This window comes from Mobula birostris, chromosome 12, assembly GCF_030028105.1.
Source record: "Mobula birostris isolate sMobBir1 chromosome 12, sMobBir1.hap1, whole genome shotgun sequence".
Taxonomy (NCBI): Eukaryota; Metazoa; Chordata; class Chondrichthyes; order Myliobatiformes; family Myliobatidae; genus Mobula; species Mobula birostris.
Window position 1 is genome coordinate 59110885 of NC_092381.1, and position 25310 is coordinate 59136194.

At 41.3% G+C, this 25310-nt stretch overlaps 2 protein-coding genes across 7 annotated transcripts in view; both read left to right on the forward strand.

Annotated features, from left to right (window-relative positions):
- Positions 1 to 10299: 10299 nt before the first annotated feature.
- Positions 10300 to 23902, forward strand: LOC140205948 (GTP-binding protein Di-Ras2-like). 6 transcript variants are annotated; one of them, XM_072273851.1, is made up of 3 exons: positions 10301 to 10389; positions 19538 to 19594; positions 22878 to 23902. In XM_072273851.1, exon 3 carries the CDS (start codon positions 22986 to 22988, stop codon positions 23580 to 23582), a length of 597 nt encoding a protein of 198 aa, XP_072129952.1. In that variant the 5' UTR covers positions 10301 to 10389; positions 19538 to 19594; positions 22878 to 22985; the 3' UTR covers positions 23583 to 23902. The 6 variants fall into 6 exon arrangements, with proteins under 6 accessions (XP_072129951.1, XP_072129952.1, XP_072129956.1 ...); XM_072273850.1 differs by lacking the exon at positions 19538 to 19594 and having other exon boundaries at positions 10300 to 10389; XM_072273855.1 differs by lacking the exons at positions 10301 to 10389; positions 19538 to 19594 and adding an exon at positions 19789 to 19813.
- Positions 10303 to 25310, forward strand: part of LOC140205950 (guanine nucleotide-binding protein G(I)/G(S)/G(O) subunit gamma-12-like) — a 137223-nt gene continuing 122215 nt past the window's right edge. The window contains exon 1 of the mRNA XM_072273859.1: positions 10303 to 10389. The gene's annotated coding sequence lies outside the window, so the exon portion shown is untranslated. The remainder of the gene's footprint in view (positions 10390 to 25310) is intronic.

The window sequence follows — 25310 nt, forward strand, 5'->3', positions numbered from 1 at the left end:
TCAAATTCCCATCCCCAACAGCTCTACAAACCTGTTCACAAGAATATTGGTTTTCCTTGGGTTCAGGTGTAACCTGTCCTTTTTGTACAGGTCATACCTTCCCCAGAAGAGATCTTGATGATCCAGAAATCTGAAACAATGCCCCCTGCACCCATTCCTCAGCCACACAATTATCCGCCAAATCATCCCATTCTTACCCTCATGGGTGCATGGCACAGGCAGCAATCCAGAGATTACTACTCTGGAAGTCCTGCTTTTCAGCTTTCTACCTAACTCCCTATATTCTCCCTTCAGGACCTCTACCCTTTTCCTACCTATGTTGTTAGTACCATGACTTCTGACTGCTCCCTCTTCCCCTTTAAAATACCATGGACCTGATCTGAGACATCCCTGACTTTGGCACCTGGGAGGCAACACACCATCTGAAATACCAATTGGTAAACTGCTGCCACTTCTATCTACCAATCATATTCACCTCTACCATCTTGTTGGTGGTCTACACAACCTCAATCCAAAGCCCTTTATTAGCCCCCACACCCCATCGATGTACCTATCCAAATTTCTCTGAAATGTTGATATCAAACCTGCATCCTCCACTGGTACTCTGGCAGTTCATTCCGCACTTGCATCTTCCTCTGAGTAAAGAAATTCCCCCTCAGTTTCTCTTTGAATATTATACCTTTCACCGTAAACCTTTCACCTCTAGTTATAGTTTCACCAACTTCAGTGAAGAAGCCTGCTCTTATTTACCCTATCTCTACTCCTGATAATTTTGTAGACCTCTGTCAAACATCCCCTCTGTCTCCTACACTTCAGGAAATGAAGTCCTACCTGTCCAACCTCTCCCTAGAACTCAGATCCTCAGGTCCCAGCAACATCCTTGTAAATTTTTTCAGTGCTCTTATTAATATCTTTCCTGTAGGCTGGTTATCAGAACTACACGCAATACTCCAAATTTGGTCTCACAAATGTCTTATATAACTTCAACATCCAATGAAAAAGTGAAATGTATTAATGAAATAGCTTGTATGACAGTCTGGAAAATCTGTTCATCCTGCATTACCAATATGTGGGATTATCAGATTGCTGCAATCACACTAGGACCTTATTCCAATCCAAGTTTTTACAGGAATATATGACCTGTATCAAACATTTACTCTATAAAGTTATCCAAAGTGATAAAATACTTTATACTTTATTGTCGCCAAACAATTGATACTAGAACAAACAATCATCACAGCCTATTTGATTCTGCGCTTCCCGCTCCCTGGATTACAAATATTAAATATTAAAAATAGTAAAAAAATAGTAAATATTAAAAATTTAAATTATAAATCATAAATAGAAAATAGAAAAATGGAAAGGAGCTGTTCCCAAATCTGGCCATACGAGTCTTCAAGCTCCTGAGCCTTCTCCCGGAGGGAAGAGGGACGAAAAGTGTGTTGGCTGGGTGGGTCGTGTCCTTGATTATCCTGGCAGCACTGCTCTGACAGTGTGCGGTGTAAAGTGAGTCCAAGGACGGAAGATTGGTTTGTGTGATGTGCTGCGCTGTGTTTACGATCTTCTGCAGCTTCTTCCGGTCTTGGACAGGACAACTTCCATACCAGGTTGTGATGCACCCTAGAAGAATGCTTTCTACGGTGCATCTATAAAAATTAGTGAGGGTTTTAGGGGACAGGTCAAATTTCTTCAGTTTTCTCAGGAAGTAAAGGCGTTGGTGGGCCTTCTTGGCAGTGGACTCTGCTTGGTTGGACCCAGTCACATCATTTGTGATAATGACCCCGAGGGACTTGAAGCCTTTGACCTGTTCCACTTGCACACCACCGATGTAAATTGGGTCGTGTGGTCCGCTACTCCTTCTGAAGTTAACAAACAATTCCTTCATCTTGCTGACGTTGAGGGATAGGTTATTGTCTTTGCACCATACCACCAGGTTCTTAATAGCAAAAATGCTTACAAATTCTAATTTCCAATCATGCTCTAACTGACTGCTGAGCCTTTTTTTATCATCTGGGTCTGCTTTTATACTCTATCTGAACTATAAAAGTGACAAAGATCTCACAATCCATTTCCTAAGAGACTGTCATACCATCAAACTGTCAACCCAAATGCTAGTATCATGAAGTTCCCATATACCCTACTCAGTGAAGAGCATTGCTCTGAGAGCAGGCCTGTACAAACTATAATGTAGTTTCTCCATCTCCCTTTTAAAAACAGTTAGCCCGTTCCAGCCAGTTGACATCACTTCATCTGCCTGAGCCACAGCTTCATCAATTGCAATTATAATGGTAGCTGTTCCTTTATTGTTGCTGGGTCTACATCACTGCTTTCAAATTTTTAACTTTCCTAATGCCTGCACTCTCTCAGAGGGGACAAATGTGTCTGGTGCTGAAATCGCTTTGTAAATGTTAAGTCTGAGGTGGAAATTGCAGAGGATCAGCAACTTGTGAATGTGAAGGCTGGCGAGGACCAGGGAAACTCCATCATCATCACAGAGTGAGGGGGAACTGGATGAGATGTGCTCAAGGACCTTCAGAAAAACAAAAGAAGAGAAGCCACGATTCAAGAAGAAGGAAAACATTTTAGGGACACTTATGTGAAAAGTCTCATAACCTGAGCCAATGAGATGGAGGATGTGGAAGAATAGAAAAGACTCCTTACAGGAGGCAGGGTGTGACAAAGAGTAGTCAAGATAGATACGGAATGTGGCGGACTTGTAATGGATATAAAGGTTATCCAAGGGTTTTCGAAAACCACCCCCCACAGCATTTAATGGTGGGATGGCCTTCATCTGTGGCTTTTCCCCACTGAGTCTCTGCTGCAGCCGAAACAGGGTTCAGTGTGTATCTCAGCACGTGATAGTGGACCTCAGAGGGATCACTCTCCAACACTAAGTTGTGGACACTAGAAGATCTCCATGTTACCGGCATCCTAGGGAGCATCTTGCAGAGAGCTGCTAATCCTTCCAAGAGCAGATCACTGTGTGGCTAGTTGCAGCTCAGATGCCATGTATAAATTTGCTGGTCCTCTTTTCAGTCCTATCATCAGGGATGAGGCACAGGAGCCTAAAGACCCACACTTGTCATTCTAGGAACAGCTTCTTCCCCTCTACCATCAGATTTCTGAACAATCCAGGAACACTACCTCGCTATTTTTCTTTGCATTATTTATTTATTTTATGTTTTATTGTAAATTATAGTAATTTTCTATGTCTTTCACTATACTTATGGAACAAAAATAGCAAAATTCACAACGTATGTTGGTGATAATGAACTTGATTCTGGTTCTGATTCTTGACCGCTTGCATCCTAGAGAACAGCTTGTGTAAATCAGGGTCCTTTTTCACACATCTGTATCAGACGAGCCACAGTAAAGACCACCGCATCACTTTCCAGACCATCCTGACAAATGGAGCTTTACTTTGACAGTAAATTCAGACCTTACTCCAATGCATGCAGGAAAAAAGCAGATTTTAGATTTTAATAGTCTTAACGTTACCATTGTTGTTTGTGCCACTAAAACTTAATTGAATTGAATCGACTTTATTACTTACATCCTTCATACACGAGGAGTAAAAATTTTACGTTACGTCTCTGTCTAATTGTGCAATGTGCAATTTATAGTATTTGTAATAAATGGTATGTACAACAGGGCAGTCAATATAACACAGAACTACAACTGTATCAGCATGAATTAATCAGCCTAATGGCCTGGTGGAAGAAGCTGTCCCGGAGCCTGTTGCTCCTGGCTTTAGTGCTGTGGTACTGTTTCCTGGATGGTAGCAGCTGGAATAGACCGTGGTTGGGGTGACTCAGGTCCCCAATGAACCTTCAGACCCTTTTTACACACCTGTCTATGTAAATGTCCTGAATCATGGGAAGTTCACAACTACAGATGTGCTGGGCTGTCCACACCACTCTCTGCAGAGCCCTGTGATACCCTGCTGGGTCCGTGCTGGCTCAATCCTGTCTTCTCCAGCACTGGGGTCCTTGCCTTGGCCTCTCATCACAGCACGATTGAGCCATACTTAACTTCTTCAACTGGCTGAGCCGGAAGAGTCAATGTTTTTTTCACCACACAGCTTCAGGTAATGTGATCCCATTGATGTAGGTGTATATCAGTTTGGTTGCAGAATGAAGCAGGATGCATTAATGGCTCCCTTGGTGAATATCAACCTCAGCAATCAATGCTGGAAAGCCAGCTGGAGGGATGAAGAATTGGATTTCTCTTTACCGGAACGAAGGTGCATGCTCCGCATCTCTTGGTACCTGGTTATTCTAGCCTTCTCTCTAATTCGCTTTGACTCAAAAAGGAACATAAAATAATGGTAATACTTCCAATTAGAAAACCATTTTGTTATTTTTTTAACATTGAGATTGAGAGAAACCATGGCCCTCACTGCAGGAAACACAGAAGTAAACAGTTATTTGCATCTAAAAAAGAAGAAACTCTGGAAATAAGTGAGAAACGAGCATTTTATGTATCTTCTCACAGCTTGCACCCTTTAATTCCACTGTCAGCTTTGAATGTTCCCTAGCAACTAGCATGAGTTGATTTCTGTGTGTGTGGTTATGCCAAGTATCACCGTGGCAGCAATCACCAAGAAGTAGGACATGGGACATCAAAATGGCACCCTAACATCATGCACAGCAGCAGTCAGAGAAGGCATCACCAGACTGATCGAACAGCATGACAGGAACAGTCCAGCCCTGCATCCCTGGGACTGAAATACAGGAAGTCTATGAAAAATAACAGTCTTTTGCACAGATTCTGGTTATATTTCGAAGGGAATCACGATCTCCTTTTAACATTCTGGGCACATACCCATTTGCCTTTGTTTTTCTACTGTATCACTCAGCTACAGCACATATCTTTTCAAATGATGAATGGCTGACTGGTGCACCATGTGTCAGTATGGAATGCCAGCCTTTAGCATCTCCATTCAAATTCACCCAGACAGCAAGGAGTAAATCCTCCCCTAGTGAGATCTCCACAATGCTTGGGGATGGGCAACAAATTTTAAAATCTATGGAATACGTCATTGGTAATGGCGTGGGTGGTTTAAAAAGGACTGAAAATCGTCAGTGGAACACTGTGCTGAATACTGATAATGATCTTCAACTATCATGACAGGCTAAAATGTGTGTTGCATCAATAATTGTGCTTTTGAAGGGTGTTCTAAAAATCTTCAGGGGATTTTGTTTCAAATTTGAATAACCCAGGTCTGCACTGGCTCAATGGATAATTTCACTGCCTGTTGTTGTACCAATCAGGTCAGAAGCTCGCAATGATTTCCTAGACTGTGACAAACCCTGGGAAATAAGTGACACTCTCCCCTATTGCCATCTAGCTTAAGTTTTTACAGGGCCCACATAGGTAATGTGGAGCAACACACATAAAACACTGAAAAAACTCAACAAGTCAGGCAGCAAGTCCCTGGAGAAGATGTTTCAGGACATTTGTGGTCAGCATGGTAGTGTAGCAGTTAGTGTAATGTTATTACAGCACCAGCCTGTTCACGCTGCCATAAGGAGTTTGTACGTTCTCCCTGTTTCCTTCGGGTGCTCCAGTTTCCTCCCACATTCCAAAGTCATACGTGTTTGTAGGTTAATCGGTCATGTGGGTGTTATTGGGCAGCTCAGGCTCACTAGGTTAGAAGGGACTGTTACTGTTCTGTATCTCAAAATAAAATAAAAATAAATAAATAAATTAGCTCATTGCACCCTGCACATATTAGACCATAAGACCATAAGACAAAGGAGCAGAAGTTGGCCATTTGGCCCATCGAGTCTGCTCCACCATTTTATCCTGAGCTGATCCATTCTCCCATTTAGTCCCACTCCCCCACCTTCTCACCATAACCTTTGATGCCCTGGCTACTCAGATACCTATCAATCTCTGCCTTAAATACACGCAATGACTTGGCCTCCACTGCCGCCAGCAGCAACAAATTCCATAGATTCACCACCCTCTGACTAAAAAAATTTCTTCGCATTTCTGTTCTGAATGGGCGCCCTTTAATCCTTAAGTCATGCCCTCTTGTACTAGACTCCCCTATCACGGGAAACAACTTTGCCACATATTCTTGAAGAGGAATTCTTATTAGATTCTTAGCCTCTTGGTGTAAAAGTGTGTTCCCTTTTCTTTTGATCAGCATTGACATCTTCATCTTCTGTTCTAACTACTAATGCATAGACTGATTTCTCCTCTGGCTCTTCTAATAGTTACCCAGCATAAGACAGAGCGTGACTGAATGAATTGTGAACTACAGACTTGATTGCACGTAACCAGATCTGGTTTTCCTTCATCTCCCTGGTCACAGGGAAAGTGGATTAACGGTTAGAATATATTATAGAAGAGAATGATAAGAAATATTTTGCTGTAAGATATCTAGTCTCAGACCTAATTTTGTATCTACAGTAACTTTGATTTCTGGGCAATGGTGGCCTGAGGATGATGGTAATCCTCAATGTCCCCACTTCAATACCACTCTCTCCTCCTTGCTCTTTCAAATTTGCCTGTTGACTTGAAAGTTCAATTTGTTTTCTCTTGCAAAACACCTTGAGATATTTTGTTATGCCAAAGGCACTAAATATTTGCAAAAGGTGTTACTGAGAAAATTAGCAATAACCTTGGTGTTGTCAAATGCGGGAAAACCCAGCTGACAGCATGGGGTGTGATGACAAATGAAAGTATGGGACAGGAAGGGAGGGATTTACTACAAGAGAGTTCCAAGCATCCATATATTAAAATTAATGGGTGAACAGATTCTTAATACAGAATTCAGTTGCTATGTTCACCCATGTATTGTAAGGGGTATAGATGTTATAGTTAATCGAGAGGTTGGGGATGCCAGGTCAAGAGATATAATCAGTGCTGCTGCAACTTATCCAGATGGTTTCTTTGGCAATCGGAACAGCTACAAAGAAATCCCCAGCCTAACGTTACATATGGTATGAGTAAATCAGAGTTAAAGAGTAGGAGATTTAACGAGCGACAGTCAATCTGCAGGGTCTCGGTCCAAAACGTTGACTGTACTTTCTTCCATAGACGCTGCCTGGCCTACTTGAGTTCCTCCAACATTTTGTGTGTGTGTGTTGCAAAATTAAAGTCTTGTTTGGAAAGTTCCCTCCAATTGCCGAGAAAGGAGGTCATTCATTTAAAATGTTACTAATGCAGCAACAAGAAACTTCTCTACCACAATGATCATTGAAACATGGAACCATCAAGATTATATGGAACCAGTAAATGAAGACAAAACTACCAAAGTTTGCTACCAGCACTCCATTCACCCTGTCACTTCATTATCCTAGCTTGTCAAATGTGACTCTTGAGACTGAGATCCTGCTCGCACTGATCCAGTGCATTATTCCAGTCTGAGCAGTTTGCAGACTGCTTCAGTCCAAAGGAGCTGAAGTCATTTAAATTGAAGCAAATTTGGTATTTTGTGAACTGGTCCCACTGCGAAAAATCTTAAAATACTTAGTTAAATTTAGTTCATGTGAATTGTTAATGGCATGCTAAGCTATCATTATTCCCGAGCAAACTATCTCACCTAAATATCCAATTGTGTGCATTTGTATTTGCCTTGCATAAATACTTCAAGGACTAAAGGATTTTGGGGAAATTAATTTATTATGATATTTCTACTTTAATTATATTTGTGTGCTCCAATCCATACCTACCACAATCTGATGTTTCAAAAAATAATCCAAAACATTTCCTCAAGATCCCTCTGAGAATTGCCTGTTTTGTCAGTTTGAAGATATCTAGGCTTCTGGACCCCAGATATCCCTTTCAACAAATATTTTACAGTAATACCCATTGGATAACAGAAAGCTCACATCACAGAGATTGCCAGCTCAATTTCCCCCATCATTTTATTGCAAACTACAAATTCAGAGGCATTTTTTGTACTTCCAACCCTGCTATTGCCGCATATAACCTACTGAGTCAATGCAATAACTCCTTTTGCCAAGTCACCAAGATATAAATTATTTATAAATCATAAAATAATATTCTACTATTTATGCTTGCAAATATTAATATCTAAGTCCTTCTGTAGAAGTAAAAGATTGTAAGTTCATTTTTTTATTATTATTGCCATACTAAACAAAATCCTTTCACTGTATCTCAGTATATATGACAATGATAAACCAATACCAATATTTCTTTATTTGTATCATTTACTGTTTGTCCGTAATTGCCCTTGCATGCAGGAGCCTGCTTAGTCATTTCAGGGCCCCTTGTATTGCCCTGCTTCCTTGGAGATAAAATACCGCCTAGACTGAAGGAAGAGCTTCAAGAAATTATGGCTGAATTGCAGACAAGACAGAGAGCATTACTGGAAGGAATTATATTGACTTCTTATTATTAGTGTTAATTAGCAAAGGTCAGTAGACTAGATAATCACATTTTATAGCCGCCAATGACTGTGTTGTCTCGTGGCTTCTGTGGGAAACCAGCTGCTCTCCTTCCTTTGCCATTAGCCAAATTTCTTCAGTGGGATCTAGCAAGTGAGTAGGGCCACACAGATGGCCCGGAGGGTAGGGGCTACCACTCAGTCACACCGGTTCTAGTGTTGGCATGGCCTCAACGTTTGGCCTGATCCACTCCCGAAGACAGATCCTAATGTCTTATTGACTGCCCCTCACTGCTGGGATGGGGGCTTACTGTCAACAACCCCTGCAGCCAGTACTGTATACCGCATTCATTATATCTTTCCCTGTGTCTGCTGGTCATTGACACATGTACATTTAACCCCCCACATGGCCACTCCACCCCAACCCCGACCTTGCACTGTTGTCATCTCTCTACTTGTTTTCTGTGCTGGGCATCTGTGAGAGACAAAAATAAATCAAAAGTAATGTTTATTGTCCTCTGCAGAAGTACATGAAAGTGCAGGTGCAATGAAAAGCTTGCTTGTAGTATCATACAAGCAGCATTCACAAGCATATTAAGCAAAAACTATACACAATTTTACAACTAAAACAAAAACAAAACAAAGTCTAGTTTCATGCAAAATGATGCGATACCAGACCATGCTGCAATCAGTTGGCATACGTTCAACAGTGAATCTTAAAACTTTGTTAACAGCTGAATCTCCTTGACCTCCTAAGAAAGTAAAAAGGTTGGTGTACTTCTACGATTCTATCTATGTGCTTGGCCCGGGACAACATCAGCGTTCCTCACGTGCAGCTCTCCGTCAGTTTGGATTGATAACAACATCTTCTCTGCAACCACCATCAGCAAAGGTGCTCCACAAGACTGTGTGCTTAACCCCTGCTCCTCTCACTTCATACGTATGAGGCTAATCACAGCTCCAATGCCATATTTAAGTTTGCTGATGACACCACTGTTGTTGGCTGAATCAAAGGAAGTGACGAGGGAAATTGAAAATATAATTGAATTATACCACAATGACCTCTCACTCAGCATCAGCAAAACCAAAGATCTGATTATTGACTACAAGAGGAAGAAACCAGAGGTCCATAAGCCAGTCCTCATTAGGAGATCAGAGGTGGAGAGGGTCAGGAACCTTACATTCCTTGGTGACCATGTCAGAGCCATGTGCTCTAAGAGGATAATGTACATATTGAAAAGCATATATACTGGCATATATCAATAAGTACACATAGAGTCAAGTGGGCTGCTTGTTTATGGATGATGCTGAACTTCTTGAGTGCTATTGGAGCTGCACTCATCAGGCAAGTGGAGAGTAACCCATCACACTCCTGACCTGCACCCTGGGGAAAGCTGTTGGGGTATTGGGAATTAGATTGCTCTATCATTTTCTTGTATCCAAGGCACTTCTGTGACTGATCTAGTTGAGTTTCTGGTCAATGGAAATCCCATGATGTTGGTATTGGGGAGCTAGCCACAGTCACACCATTGAATGTCAATGAACACATGGAGTTGTTTCTGCATTAGCGTGACCTACACAGTACTACTGGGAAATAAGTACAGATCACAAAGCAATGCAATAAAGGAAAGGTGCACTATTTATTATTGGCTTTATTCAATATTAATACTCCTTTAATTTACAACAAGAGAGTTTATTGGCATTGTTTGTTCTGATTCATACTGTGAGGAATTGAAGCTCATTTACCCAGCAGGAATTAAAACCACAGGCGAGTGGGTTGCAGACTCTGTTTTGGTTACAATGTGAACGTACTTTGGACGAAATGTGACTCTTATTTTGAAGAAGTTTTCCTGCTTTGTGATTTAATCAGGAAGGGACATGCTGATCGTTCCACTGCCCACACTAAGTAGTACATATCTCCAGAGCTCTCAGGCTTCACGCTGTTAATATATAAAAGACTTCTCTCCAGCAAATTGCAGGCTTCACGATTTTTAAGATACAAACGACGCGTTTATTTCTAATTCCTGGTAAGTTTTATTAGAATTGTTTCCAAAGTCTGGAGCTACTGGAGTCACTGTTGTTTTGTTATGATGCTATCTAAATCAATAGGAGATTGCTTTGTATTTAGAAAAACATACTTCGGCAAGTATTGATTCTATTATTTTTACGTAAGGTTTAACATTTGTCATATTGCCTATAAAGAGTTATACCAATATAATTTGTTCTAGGTCAGATGGTTATTGTAAATAGGTCAGGGCTGGTTTAAATGTTGAGCAAAATCTCCAAAACCTTTCATGAATTTCGAATCCCACAGGAAGTACTCAATTGTCTTTTTTTGTAGAACTTTGTCAACATATTAATCAACGATTAGGGAAGTAGGTTCTGGTACCCACACACTTAGCTGTTTTGGGGGAGTTTCCTCGGATTATTCGCAAGGCCTACTTACCTCACACAATTCCGTTGCTTAAATACTGCTTGATTTTAGAATGGTTCTTACCTGTTATAAAAACCACGTTACACCAAGAGGTGGTAAGTAGGGTCCTGCCTATTTCTTATTCCCATATTCCCAGGAGTCTCTGAGCACTTCGTTTATGAATTGTGATTTGGTGAATTCGAGGTTTGAGACGGGGTTCGCGGGGACCTGGTTCACAATCCGCACTAGCACCATCTGCCTGACTATGAAAGCTTGAGGAAGGAACGATTAAACCGCCTTAACATTTGCTATTGGCGATCCTGCCGAAACTGCATGTTGATTTTGCGATTGCACACACCTGCTCTGTAAGTCAGAGAAGCAGTCACTGCGAGTATGTTAATATCTCCCGGCAAATCATTCATTTTTCCCCGCGCTGGACATTCGGAGGACCACTATACCCAAATCAGTACAGTATTAGAGCAACACTCATACTCAATTTTCATAATCCATGGGCGCTTCAGAATGAGCGGTTCAGCGACCGGAACCTTAAAACTTAACAGAGAAAAGTAATATGATTTTCTGCAATATTTCCGTTTCAATTTTGATTACTTCACCAGCAGCAAGTAGTGTAGTTTATTACCAGAGCGATTGTTTACAATTTACAAATAGACCCTTGACATGCAACTTCATTTTTTTAAATAAGGCAGTTAAAAACCACAGTAGCAAATACAATTTCTGTAACAAAATATCTTATAGATTACATTGTGAATTTTACTCTTTCATTTTTACTTTTTGGAAAGGTTTCATCACAAGCACGTTTGTCATTATATTCAGACAGTTGTTTGTTATTTCGGGCAGTTTGATGACGTTTCTCCTGTCATCTATCGGATAGGAATTGTTTACATATCACATTCGTCAGCAATGCCAGGAAATTTGCCATTCATGTTTTTCATACTGGAATTAATCACTTTCTGACTAACATATGGTGCTTGCATATTTACATAAGCATTCGTCTTATGTTGCCTCACAACCAAAGATAAATTTCTTCATTTACTTTTCTAGATAGCACCAGTAAAATATATAGTAAGAGTTCATGGGTGATATTCTTCTTCAGTGTTGATGGATCATGGGCAAATTGGTGAATAGACGTGTAATTTTCCAAATCTGAACCCAGTGCAGGTTTCTACCGCCCTATTCTACTCCCATTTTTCAAACTCACCATCAAAAACTGATTTTTTAAAAAAAATTCCAGTTAAGTTTATCCAACTCTTCATTTTATGTGGGTGAGACTTGGTAGATAGTCTTTTTACAGAGCAGGGGAATGTCTTTATTTGTGTTTTATTGATATAGAGCTAGGTCACTGAACAGGCCCAGCCCTATTCAGCCACAGCCTAGTCACATAACAATTTACCATGACCTACTAATCCAGCATGTCTCTGAACTGTGGGAGGAAACGGGGGCACCAGGAGGAAACCCACGTGCTCCCGGGAAGGATGCATAAACTTCGGACGTACAAAAGGACGGTGTCGGAATTGATCTCCAAACTCCATCTCTCCAAGCTGTGATAGCATCGCGTTAACCTAAACTAATGTGGAATTAACGGTTAAGGAGAAAAGGCAGGTAAATGGAGCTGATAACACAGCCAGATCAACTATGATCTTATTGACCCTACATTTGTTCTTATGACAGGCTATTCAACTGAGGAAACACAACAAGTTGGAACTAGATGACAGGGTGCTTGACACCTTCTAACATATCTACATGGGTGGGTGGGTGGGGGGGGGGTAGAATCCCTACTGACTATGAATGTGTTTGTTTTCTTCCACTTATCTGTCAAGAAAATAATTCCAACTGGCAGAATTTTTGATGTTTGTCCTAATCTTTCCCCTCACAAGTCTTAACCAATTATTCCAGGATCATGACACTCTTCGAATTAGTGTTGCCTTATTTTTAGGCCATTTTAATATCATGTATATTTCCATGAGGTCCCATCTTTTCCCTTTTCAAGGCTGAAGAATTCTAATTTCTTCATATTCTCCCCATAACTTAATATTTGATACATATATTAACTTTGTGACATTTCACTTCATTGTCTACATAACTTGGCGTACATGTAATATCCATTTGTCCATTCAACCTTGTAAATGTCTAGCTTGAATATAAATCTGTGTTGGGTTTTTGTAATGAATCCATTTCTTTGCTTTATATTTTAAAAAAAATATTGGAAGCGGTACCAGATTCTGCAAAACTGCTTTTAAGAAGTATTCTGCCACCTAATCAAATATTAATAGTTTTTATCCACAATGTTTCAGAAATTAATAATGCTAATTACATTCTGCCTGTCACATATAAATGCATAAAACAAAGAGGAAACAAAATCCTGTCACAAAATAGTTCTTACCATGACTTCCTTTCATCACAGATGAGCCCAGCATTCAAAATTCAAAGTAAATTTAGTATCTAAGTACATATATACATATACACCATATACACCCCTGAAATTTGTTTTGTTGCAGGCATACTCAGTAGGTCTAAGTAAACACAATACAATCAATGAAAGACCACACCCTACAGGGCAGACAAACAACCAATGTGCAAAAGACAACTCACTGAGCAAATTCAAGAGAGTAAGAGAAAAAAATAATAAATATTTAAAATATCAAGAATGTGAAGTGAAGAATCCTTGAAAGTGAGTCCATAGGCTGTGGGAACAGTTTAGTGATGGGTCGAGTGAAGCTGAGTGAAGTTATCCTTGTACTTTCTTCCTGATGGCAGCAGCAAGAAGAGAGCTCGGCCTGGGTAGTGGGGATCCCTAATGATGGATGCTGCTTTCCTGCAACAGTGCTCCATGTAGATGTGCTCAGTGGAGGTGATGGCTTAGTGCATGATGGACTGGGCTGTATCCACTACTTTTTGTAGGATATTCCATTCAAGGGCATTGGTGTTTCTAATTATTCTTAACATACTTAACATTCACTTAAGCACACACCGTGAATAGAAGAATCTTACCAATTATCATTCCATATCGTGTCATTACATCCAATCAGGTTAAAATCAATCAAGGAACAATTAATCAACTTAGTGCAGGCATGTGGTGTCTGTTTTCCATTTGTCCTTGCCTGTTCTGTAGATTTTGGGCAATCCTCCCTCAACAGCTCTCACCACACTAGGGGGAGAATGCTCTCCTTCAGCTGTGAAATGTGACTTTAAGCTGTTTTGCACTGAGGTGATTTGGCAGCTTCAGCCTGAGCAAAAGCCCGGATGATCGAAAATGGCAAGGCCAGAAGTGGCACAGTACTGGCAGATTATAAATACCATCAGCCTGAAAAGAGAGAAAAGCCCAAAACTCAAGCTGAAGAAAAGGAAAGTGTTCTTATACCATCTGCATCTTGAAAATCTGAGGAGTTGTAGCATGAGGGGAGGTGAAATAGGAACATAATGTCATTTCCAATAACTTAAGTGCACCTATTATCCACTTTCTGTGTGGCTACTACCCCAATGATAAACAGCAGCATCATATTCAGATCACCAAGCATGTGTTCAATGTATCACTGCCTGCCTGTCGCTGCTTGCAGAGGCTGTGTGACAATTCCCCCATGAGAGAAAAGGGGAAGAGTATTAATCAGCGTGTTGCAACATACTTGGCTGACCTGTCTGCTGTGGTGTGTGTGAGTGCTACAGTAGTGGTGCTGTGTATAGATGGGGTGGAGTGTCTGAATGTTAATTGGAATCAGGATTGGCAGAGCTTGTTGTTGAGCAAGATATGAAGATGTAAAGCACTGGACAATGTGTGAGATGTTTGTTGATTTGTAAAAAAAATTTGACAGATATTCCATTTTTGACAGTTCTCTTCAGATAATGATCATTAAAAAAATAATTCTCTTTTGGAGTCTGACCATTGCTGATAGGGGCAGTATTTATTGGATAACCCTAAATGTCCTTGAGATGGTGGTAGTGAGCCACTTCTTAAACTTCCTGCAGTCCAAATGCTGTCAGGTTGGGTTCCATGTATTACACTCAATTACACTGAAGGATCAGTGATATATTTGGGTGAAGATGTTTGCAACTTGGAGAAGAAGATGCAGTGGGTGGTGTTCCCAGGCATCTACTGCCTTTGCTGTTTTTGGTGGCCATGGACACAGGTTTGGGAGGTGCTATTGGGGTAGCCTAAGCAAGTAACAACTGTGTATGTAATAGATGATACACCATGCAGCCACTAGGCACCACTGGGAGGAGGGTGATTCTCAGAGTGGTTGATCGGCTGCTCTGGATGGTACCAAGCTTCTTTTGAGTTATTGTTACTCACTCATCGGACAAAAGGAGGACATTCCACCAGACTCCTGACTTGCGCCCTGTAGATGGTGGAAAGAGTTTTTACTGCCAAGGGATGAGTCACCCAGCATCGGATACTAAGTTACTTATCTGAAGTAGCCACAGTGTTCCTGCGGCTTGCTTAGCTGACCATCTGGTCACTCCCAATATGTTGAAGTGAGAAGGCCTCATTAATTGACAAGGGTATGTGATTTTCACTAAGGTCTGAAATAAGAGGGCAGAGTAACAAAATAAAATGTGGTCATTTAAAACTGGAGCGCATGGGAATTTCTTCTCACAAATAGTGGTAAATTCTGGAATTCTCTGCCTTAATTCTGTGGAAAGACCCAGCTGGTGGCGCAGTGGCATCAGTGCCGGACTTCGAGACAAAAGGTCCCAAGTTCGAATCCAGCCAGTTCCCCTGCACACATTCTATCCGTGCTGGTGATCTCTTTGGAAACTCACCCGGCAGAAGGCAATGGCAAACCAGTGCTGTAACTTGCCTCGTATGCGGTTCCCCACTACCTTAGAGAGGTGTGGAGGAAAATCGTCCGCTAACGGGAGAAACTCCAGATGCGACGCAGATGTCACATACCTTTCCTAATACTGTGGAAGTTAGTTCACTGGAAGTATTTAAAGTAGTAGATAGATTTTTGAAAGATCAGAAAATTGAGGGCCAAGGATCAGCTACCATCATATTGAATGGATGGGCAGATTTGACTGACGCAGCCTACTCTTGGTCTCACTTTCATATTGGACATATTCGTAGAACCATAGAACCATAGAAACTACAGCACAGAAACAGGCCCTTTGGCCCTTCTTGGCTGTGCCGAACCATTTTCTGCCTAGTCCCACTGACCTGCACACGGACCATATCCCTCCATACACCTCCCATCCATGTATCTGTCCAATTTATTCTTAAATGTTAAAAAAGAACCTGCATTTACCACCTCGTCTGGCAGCTCATTCCATACTCCCACCACTCTCTGTGTGAAGAAGCCCACCCTAATGTTCCCTTTAAATTTTTCCCCCCTCACCCTTAACCCATGTCCTCTGGTTTTTTTCTCCCCTTGCCTCAGTGGAAAAAGCCTGCTTGCATTCACTCTATCTATACCCATCTTAATTTTATATATCTCTATCAAATCTCCCCTCATTCTTCTACGCTCCAGGGAATAAAGTCCTAACCTATTCAACCTTTCTCTGTAACTGAGTTTCTCAAGTCCCGGCAACATCCTTATAAACCTTCTCTGCACTCTTTCAACCTTATTTATATCCTTCCTGTAATTTGGTGACCAAAACTGAACACAATACTCCAGATTCGGCCTCACCAATGCCTTATACAACCTCATCATAACATTCCAGCTCTTATACTCAATACTTCGATTAATAAAGGCCAATGTACCAAAAGCTCTCTTTACGACCCTATCTACCTGTGATGCCACTTTTAGGGAATTTTGTATCTGTATTCCCAGATCCCTCTGTTCCACTGCACTCCTCAGTGCCTTACCATTAACCCTGTATGTTCTACGTTGGTTTGTCCTTCCAACGTGCAATACCTCACACTTGTCAGTATTAAACTCCATCTGCCATTTTTCAGCCCATTTTTCCAGCTGGTCCAAGTCCCTTTGCAGGCTCTGAAAACCTTCCTCACTGTCTACTACACCTCCAATCTTTGTAGCATCAGCAAACTTGCTGATCCAATTTACCACATTATCATCCAGATCATTGATATAGATGACAAATAACAATGGACCCAGCACTGATCCCTGTGGCACACCACTAGTCACAGGCCTCCACTCAGAGAAGCAATTCTCTACCACCACTCTCTGGCTTCTTCCATCGAGCCAATGTCTAATCCAATTTACCACCTCTCCATGTATACCTAGCGACTGAATTTTCCTAACTAACCTCCCATGCGGGACCTTGTCAAAGGCCTTACTGAAGTCCATGTAGACAATATCCACTGCCCTCCCTTCATCCACTTTCCTGGTAACCACCTCGAAAAACTCCAACAGATTGGTCAAACATGACCTACCACGCACAAAGCCATGTTGACTCTCCCTAATGAGCCCCTGTCTATCCAAATGCTTGTAGATTCTGTCTCTTAGTACTCCCTCCAATAACTTACCTACTACTGACGTTAAACTCACCGGCCTATAATTTCCCGGATTACTTTTCGATCCTTTTTTAAACAACGGAACAACATGAGCCACTCTCCAATCCTCCGGCACTTCACCCGTAGACAGCGACATTTTAAATATTTCTGCCAGGGCCCCCGCAATTTCAACACTAGTCTCCTTCAAGGTCCGAGGGAACACTCTGTCAGGTCCCGGGTATTTATCCACTTTAATTTTCCTCAAGACAGCAAGCACCTCCTCCTTTTCAATCTGTACAGTTTCCATGGTCTCACTACTTGATTCCCTCAATTCCATAGATTTCATGCCAGCTTCCTTAGTAAATACAGACACAAAAAACCTATTTAAGATCTCCCCCATTTCCTTTGGTTCCACACAAAGCTGACCACTCTGATCTTCAAGAGGACCAATTTTATCCCTTCCAATCCTTTTGCTCTTAATATACTTGTAAAAGCTCTTTGGATTATCCTTCACTTTGACTGCCAAGGCAACCTCATGTCTTCTTTTAGCCCTCCTGATTTCTTTCTTAAGTATTTTCTTGCACTTCTTATACTCCTCAAGCACCTGGATTTACCCCCTGTTTCCTATACATTTCATACAACTCCCTCTTCTTCTTTATCAGAGTTGCAATATCCCTTGAGAACCAAGGTTCCTTATTCCTATTCAATTTGCCTTTAATCCTGACAGGAACATACAAACTCTGCACTCTCAAAATTTCCCCTTTGAAGGCTTCCCACCTACCAATCACATCTTTGCCAGAGAACAACCTGTCCCAATCCACGCTTTTTAGATCCTTTCTCATTTCTTCAAATTTGGCCTTCTTCCAGTTCAGAACCTCAACCCTAGGACCAGATCTATCCTTGTCCATGATCAAATTGAAACTAATGGTGTTATGATCACTGGAACCAAAGTGCTCCCCTACACAGACTTCTGTCACTTGCCCTAATTCGTTTCCTAACAGGAGATCCAATATTGCATCCCCTCTAGTTGGTCCCTCTACATATTGATTTAGAAAACTTTCCTGAACACATTTTACAAAAACTCTAAACCATCTAGACCCCTAACAGTATGGGAGTCCCAATCAATGTATGGAAAATTAAAATCCCCTACCACCACAACTTTATGTTTCCTGCAGTTGCCTGCTATCTCTCTGCAGATTTGCTCTTCCAAGTCTCGTTGACTATTGGGTGGTCTGTAATACAATCCCACTAATGTGGCCATACCTTTCCTCTTTCTCAGCTCCACCCATAAGGACTCAGTAGACAAGTCCTCTAATCTGTCCTGCCTGAGCACTGCTGTAATATTTTCCCTAACAAGCAATGCTACTCCCCCACCTTTCATTCCTCTGCCTCGATCACATCTGAAACATCGGAACCCTGGAATATTAAGCTGCCAGTCCTGCCCCTCCTGTAGCCAAGTTTCACTAATTGGTACAACATCATAATTCCATGTGTCAATCCACGCCCTCAACTCATCCGCCTTCCCTGCAATACTCCTAGCATTGAGCTCCGTGGCCAAACTGGAGGACTTCATGGTCCCCTGGACTTAAAGAATCTTTCTCCTCCTCTCAGTTGATAAATCAAAAGTGGCCCCAAAAGGGGGCCCTGCCTGCCCTGACATAGCTTGCATTGGGATCTCCAAAACTGTAGGGTGGACATCCAGCCATACTTCACTCAGCACGGCTATTTTAGAAAGTGCAGGAAGGAGTTCAGTATAGCCGAGTTATCTCCGCGTTAATTTGTGCTATTTCCCTCTGGCACCAAGGGACACCAGTATAATTTAACGCCAACTCCAGTGCAAGCAAATACTGCGCTCAATGTTTGTTTAAAGTGTGTCTCATGTATGACTAAATATCGCCGGAACCATCTGCTGTTCAGCATAATTCAACCTCACCAGAAATCTGAGGTCCCTCGTCAGTTATCGCGAACACTCCCCCCCCTCCCGGTTAAATAATGGAGCTCGGATGAAATGCATTGAAGTGCCGTGGATGAGGGTGTGTGGAAGCGGTGGATAGGGCACTGCATGTCGACACCGATTGGTGGTCATCCGGTATTAACTTCTGTGCCTCTCCGGCCAACCCCTTCAATATTGCGCTCGAGTTCCATGAATGGGCTGTTCCACACACACAAAATAATGAATGAAAAACGGGGTGGTTTCTTTCCAAAATCGATATGCAATCCCACTTCTTCCCTCCACCCCCACAGCAAAAATTCTGAATGTAGAGAATTGGAACGAAATTACGACCTCTGTAAACAAAACTCGCCTTAATCTGTTTAAAAAGAAGTGACTGTTATCGTTTTGATACTTTATTTACAGACACACAATCGTCCCCTATGTGGGAATAGTCTATTCCAGACTCTGCTCTTTTTCAAGGCAAGTAGTGTTCGCAGGAATTCTATTTACGTGATTTTAAAAATTCAAGCAGAAAGGTAAAAGAGTGAGATGTTGTTTGCAATTGAAGAGATAGAATGATGTTTTAGTTACAAATGATTTAAAATGATGTATAATTCCAATACGTCCGTAGACTACTTGTGAAATACGGTGGCTATTATTGTCAGCTTGCCTGGCTCTTGGAGTGTCTACGTGCTGAAGGTAAACAGAACGAATCTCTCTTACGGTTTTCTTTTCTTTTTAAAATTAAAATTGCTTTTATTTGTTAATGTAATTCCAGCGTTAATATCTGCTTCCTTGGTCGTCTCTCGGGCGGGTGTCGAAAACTGCATATTTCACTGCTCCGGGGATTCTGGGGATGACAGATTTATATATATATATAAACACGGTTTTGGCAATTCGCTTGGAACCTTGCATTTGGAATCGTTGCACTAAAGCAAGGACAGGGCAATATTTTATTTTCGGATCATACTGAGCAACGAGCAGAATTACTTGCATCAACCGTTTTGTATGCAGAATGTATTAAACAGCTGTCGGATTTAAAGGCAAAAATAACTCGCAGGGCAAGGGGGATGAAAGTGGAGGAATAAAAAAAGGAAGATAAGTGGGCGGGAGGAGGGGTAGAGGAAATGAAGGTTGCTGGAGGCGAGAGAGATCGGAGATGAGAGTGACGTGTGGGCTATTTTGGAGCGTATCAGGAGCGGAAAAGTACATCACAGCGAGGGAGGAGGAAGGGAATCGACCCCAAGACGGGACTCAGCAACTGACGTCAGTCCCTCGGGTGCTCCTCCTCTCCACGCCGCTCTTCCTTCAGTCATTTCCAGGGATCACCTTTCCCCACCGCCACTTTAATGCCCGCTCCCTCCTTCCAGATTCTCGGAGTAGCTGGCATTACGCGGGAATGCTGGTCCCGAAGTTTTTGAAGAGCTGCCAGCTCTCGGGAAGGTGCGTATTTCTATTGTGGGTGCACCGGCGCCAGACAGCGGCTGCATGGTCATTCCTGTCCGGTGAGTACCTGCCTGCAAAACAGCGCTACCAGCGAAATCTGTTTTGGCTTTCCTCCTCGCTCGACATCCATGTGGGAGTGCCTTCTCTCACTTGCAAGACTGTGTCCGGGGATAGGGATGATGTCTGATTTGGACCGACCTTCTACTGGGACCACCGAACGATCGTCCCAACTGTTGCGCAAAATTTGCACCGCCGGACTCGGCAGACCGAGACTGGATGATGCATTCAGGTTTGCATTCTAAATGAGTCCAGCCTCTGAAATGTAGATTGATTCTTCATTTTGTCATGTGTAACGACCTCAACGCAGACTGAAGGAAGATGCAGTTTCCCCCTCGCCGGAAGAATACGTTATAGTTAAGGGCCACAGTGAGGAAAAATGTGAAATTACTTTTCCGATGCGTAGGATTCTGTATTTTTTGTCAGCGTTCTGGAGTCCCGTTCTGAGATCTTGTAATTAAAATTCTTGATTATTGAAATAGAGTTGAATTCCATTTTTATCTTGTGATTACAGGAAATTATACTGCTGTTTTTGGGATTAGTGCTATTTTAATGTTTCTTTTGTGAAACTCACACAAACCAATTAATTTTTATTACAATTATTTGTTTTTTTTATGTAGCTATTGGCATTTTAAAATTCAACGTGTCTTTATTGGATATACTGCAGCGTTAATAAACTATATATTTAGGAAATTCATTGTACGTTATTGGCGTAATTGTGCATTAGATGGAGCGACTTGGACAGTTTGTTCTCGAGCTGGGTAGTTCCCTGACATAGTGGCTGAAATTGATGACCTCTCTGTAAACTGATATTGAAATGGAAAGGAGGGATTTTGCATCCAATCACCTGTGCTTCCTCTAAACCCTTCCTCCACCAATGGTGTCATTCATTCACCATGCTCCAGACATCTCCTAAATGATCTTTGTCAACCCACCCCAAGTTTCAGTTTAAAACCTTTGGATGAAGATGGGTAATTTGGTGTAAATTGTCTCATCCTTCCCTTGTAAACAATTGAGAGATGTTAAATACGAGCTGTTAAATAGCATGTTAAAATGTCAAAGGAGCTAAATCATTGCACATTTTTATCATTCTGAATAAATTAATCACCAAAAGGAGTTTGCATAGTTTGCTGTTTTCCCATTTCTAATGTGGGCTGAATGTCACTCATTTTGCAGAGAACATACCAGGGAAACAGAAAAACAGAATAGATACAGCACCAAAGGGGGCCAATTGGCCCATGAAGCCAAACTGATTTTGAAAGATGTAAAGGCTTTGGAAAGGGTGCAGAAGAGATTTACCAGATTGACTCCAGGGATGAAGGAATATCATGACGAAAGACCCAGGAAACTGGGATTGTTCTTCCTATACAGAGTGGATGTTGAGAAGACCAGATACAGAGTTAAAACAATAAAATGTACAGACCATGGGAAATAGTTCCCATTAGTGGAGTGGACAGGAAGTAAGAAATATAGAATGAAGGCGATGAGTAAAAGAACTAGAAGTGGCATGTAGAAAACTGTTTTAATACAGGAAGTGGTTGAAGGTCAAGAATATACTTCTGGGGCAGTAGAGAAATCAGATTCAATTGTTGTATCCATAGGGAAGCAGGTAGTGAATGTCAAGAATTTGAAGGATGGAAGGTGGCATGGATGTGTTCATCAGGTAGGGGTGTGTCTGTCTGTCTGTCTGTCATTGGAACAGAAGGCATGGAAGGTGGCTGGTGCCTCACAGTTAATAACACGAATAGCTTCATGGGATTGTGATCACATAAAACTTCTCACCAAGTCGAGGGAAAAGTATGGTTGAAAGGTTTTGGGAAAGAAATAAAACTTACTCTGGCAAGAGAGAATGGGTTATAGTGCACTGGTGGGGCAAAGGGTGCATGTAGATTCTGAAAGAAAGGGTTTAAGCCATGAAGGGATTTGAGAGAAGTGTATGAATGTTAAGGTGAGGCATTGACGGACTGGGAACTAATGTGGGCCAACAAGTCCATTTGGGATGATGGATGATTGTGACTTTGTGCAGGTTAGAATATGGGCACCAAGTTTTTGAATGAACTCAGTTTCAGGGAAAGTAGAAAATAAGAAGTTTTACTGAAGACCGTTGGGATAGTCAAAACTGGTTCTAATACAAATATTGAAGATGGCTTTCCAGCAGATGGGCTGATGTTTTGTAGCTATGGGCAGTATTATAAAGAAGAAAATGGGTCATTTGTGAAAGAGAGGATATGAGACTAATTACATGTTTGTTCTTTTACAGCTACATAACATCTGTGGGAATGTCAGAAACTAACATCACATGCCACTAAAACAAACCCTAATTGCAAAGAATACTGCTTTTTCACACATCTACAGTTAATCTTCTGAAATGCCGGAGCAAAGCAATGATTATAGGGTGGTTGTATTTGGAGCAGCAGGAGTTGGGAAAAGCTCTTTAGTTCTCCGCTTTGTTAGAGGGACTTTCAGAGAAACCTATATTCCAACAGTTGAAGATACATATAGGCAGGTGATCAGCTGTGATAAGAATATATGTACACTACAAATCACGGACACTACAGGAAGCCATCAGTTTCCTGCAATGCAGAGGTTGTCCATTTCCAAAGGGCATGCATTCATTCTGGTGTACTCTGTGACCAGCAGGCAATCCATGGAAGAATTGCAACCCATCTATGAGCAAATATGTGAAATCAAAGGAAACATTCAAAATATCCCCATCATGTTAGTGGGTAACAAGAGAGATGAGACTCAGAGAGAAGTGGAGGCCACCGAGGGAGAAGCACTGGCCTCGAAGTGGATGTGTTCTTTCATGGAGACCTCGGCCAAACTAAACCACAATGTGCAGGAACTTTTCCAAGAGTTGCTTAATTTGGAAAAGCGGAGAGCAGTAAGCCTCCAAGTGGATGGAAAGAAATCCAAACAACAGAAAAAACGAGACAAACTGAAAAGAAAATGTTCCCTGATGTGAAGCATTGTCTAATTGAATTCTATTTACTGCATGGTACAACCAGGCATGGATTTCACAGGCTCCTGTGCCACATGATCCACATTTGCACAGAAAGTCTCATTTCTAAATAGCCACAAATCAGATAATAAAGTCTTAAATCAACTGTACAATCAATGAATCAAAGCTAAATGTCAGATCTCTACAATGGGTGGACTCCATTATGAGCTTTGGTTGTTGTTTGGACAAAAAAAAACATGCTTCCTGCATTTTCTTATTTAAATCATAATTTCCTATGTGCATGGTTACTGCAACAAAAATATATTAAAATTTATCTGCATGAATGACCAGAGAACTTCTGTTTTATTTTAGATTAGAACTCTTACAAATAAGTAAACCAATATTAATTGATAAATAAACAACTTTTATTTTTCCCTCCAGTTTTCTTCTTTCAAGGTAGTTGCTTACTCTGGAGTGCAGTATTATAGGACTGGCTAACAGCCCCTTCTCTTCTTCTTCACTACCCTCATGATTTGCCTCCAGTTCCCCATCTCTTTCCCTTTACTCCACTGTCCTCTTCTATCAGATTCCTTCATCTTCAGCCTTCTACCTCTTCCAGCTATCACTTCCCAACTTCTCAATCATAGCCCCCCCTCCCCACCTTCCACTCACCAGGTTTCACCTATCACCTGCCAGCTTGTCTCCTCCCCCTCTCCCACCTTCTTATTCTGGCTTCTACCCCCTTCCTTTCCAGCCCTGATGAAGCGTCTTGGCCTGAAACATCGACTGTTTATTCCCCTCCATGGGTGCTGCTTGATTTGCTGAGTTCCTTTAACATTATATATGTGTTCCTCAAGATTTTTCAGCATCTGCTGAAAATTGTGTCTGCTGGCTGTCATACTGTAACTGAACCAAGAGCATTAGATGATAATGACTTTGGACATGCTATTTGAACCAGAGAGATATTTGAATCTAGCTGCTACCTGGTAGCCATGAATGTGCACTTTTCACTGGAAACAGATTAATTGTTTGCTTTATTTAGCCCAAGGCAATTATAGCATCAAAACTGATAATGTATCTGATATTATCCTCCCACCCTCCATTTCAACCCAGCCCTATTTTTTTCCCACCTCTACAAAATTCTGATAAAACAATGCATCAACAAATAAATTCAGGCTTCAATTCTAAATTAGTCATCAATATTCCAGTGGTATTTCTACCTCTGAACTTCCATTCAGGTTTGTGAAAAGACTCAGCCTTATCGCAACAAGTCCCCACAAAAGAATTCTGGGTACACATGAAATTTTGCCCAAGTATTTTCATCCAGTTAATAATCCCACAACATAATCCCTTTTCTAAGGTTCACTGACTTCACAAAGAAAAGAAAATAATAACTTTGGGGTAAAGGAAAAGAATTGCTTTGTTCTAAGGATGAGGTTTATGATTTGACTGAAAGGTAATTTGCATTAAGTACTTGAAAGAGACTCATTCACTTTAATTAGTGAAAGCCTGATTAGTAAAAAGAAAGGTATAATACATGTCCAATGACTAAAATCTAGATTTACCATTTCATGTTGTATTGAAGGAATGCTGCATTGTTGAAGATGCTGTTTTTTGAATGAAAAAATGATGTGTACGATTCTGTGACATTATTTTGAATAAGGAAAAGTGCATTATCTCCAGTGTACTGGACAACAGTATAATTCAATATTTCTGAAACACTTTGGTCATTATCTCAGTTTAGTTTGTAAG

Coding starts and splice junctions, on each gene's coding strand:
- LOC140205948 (XM_072273850.1), top strand. CDS start 22,986: ATGCCGGAGCAAAGCAATGATTATAGGGTGGTTGTATTTGGAGCAGCA.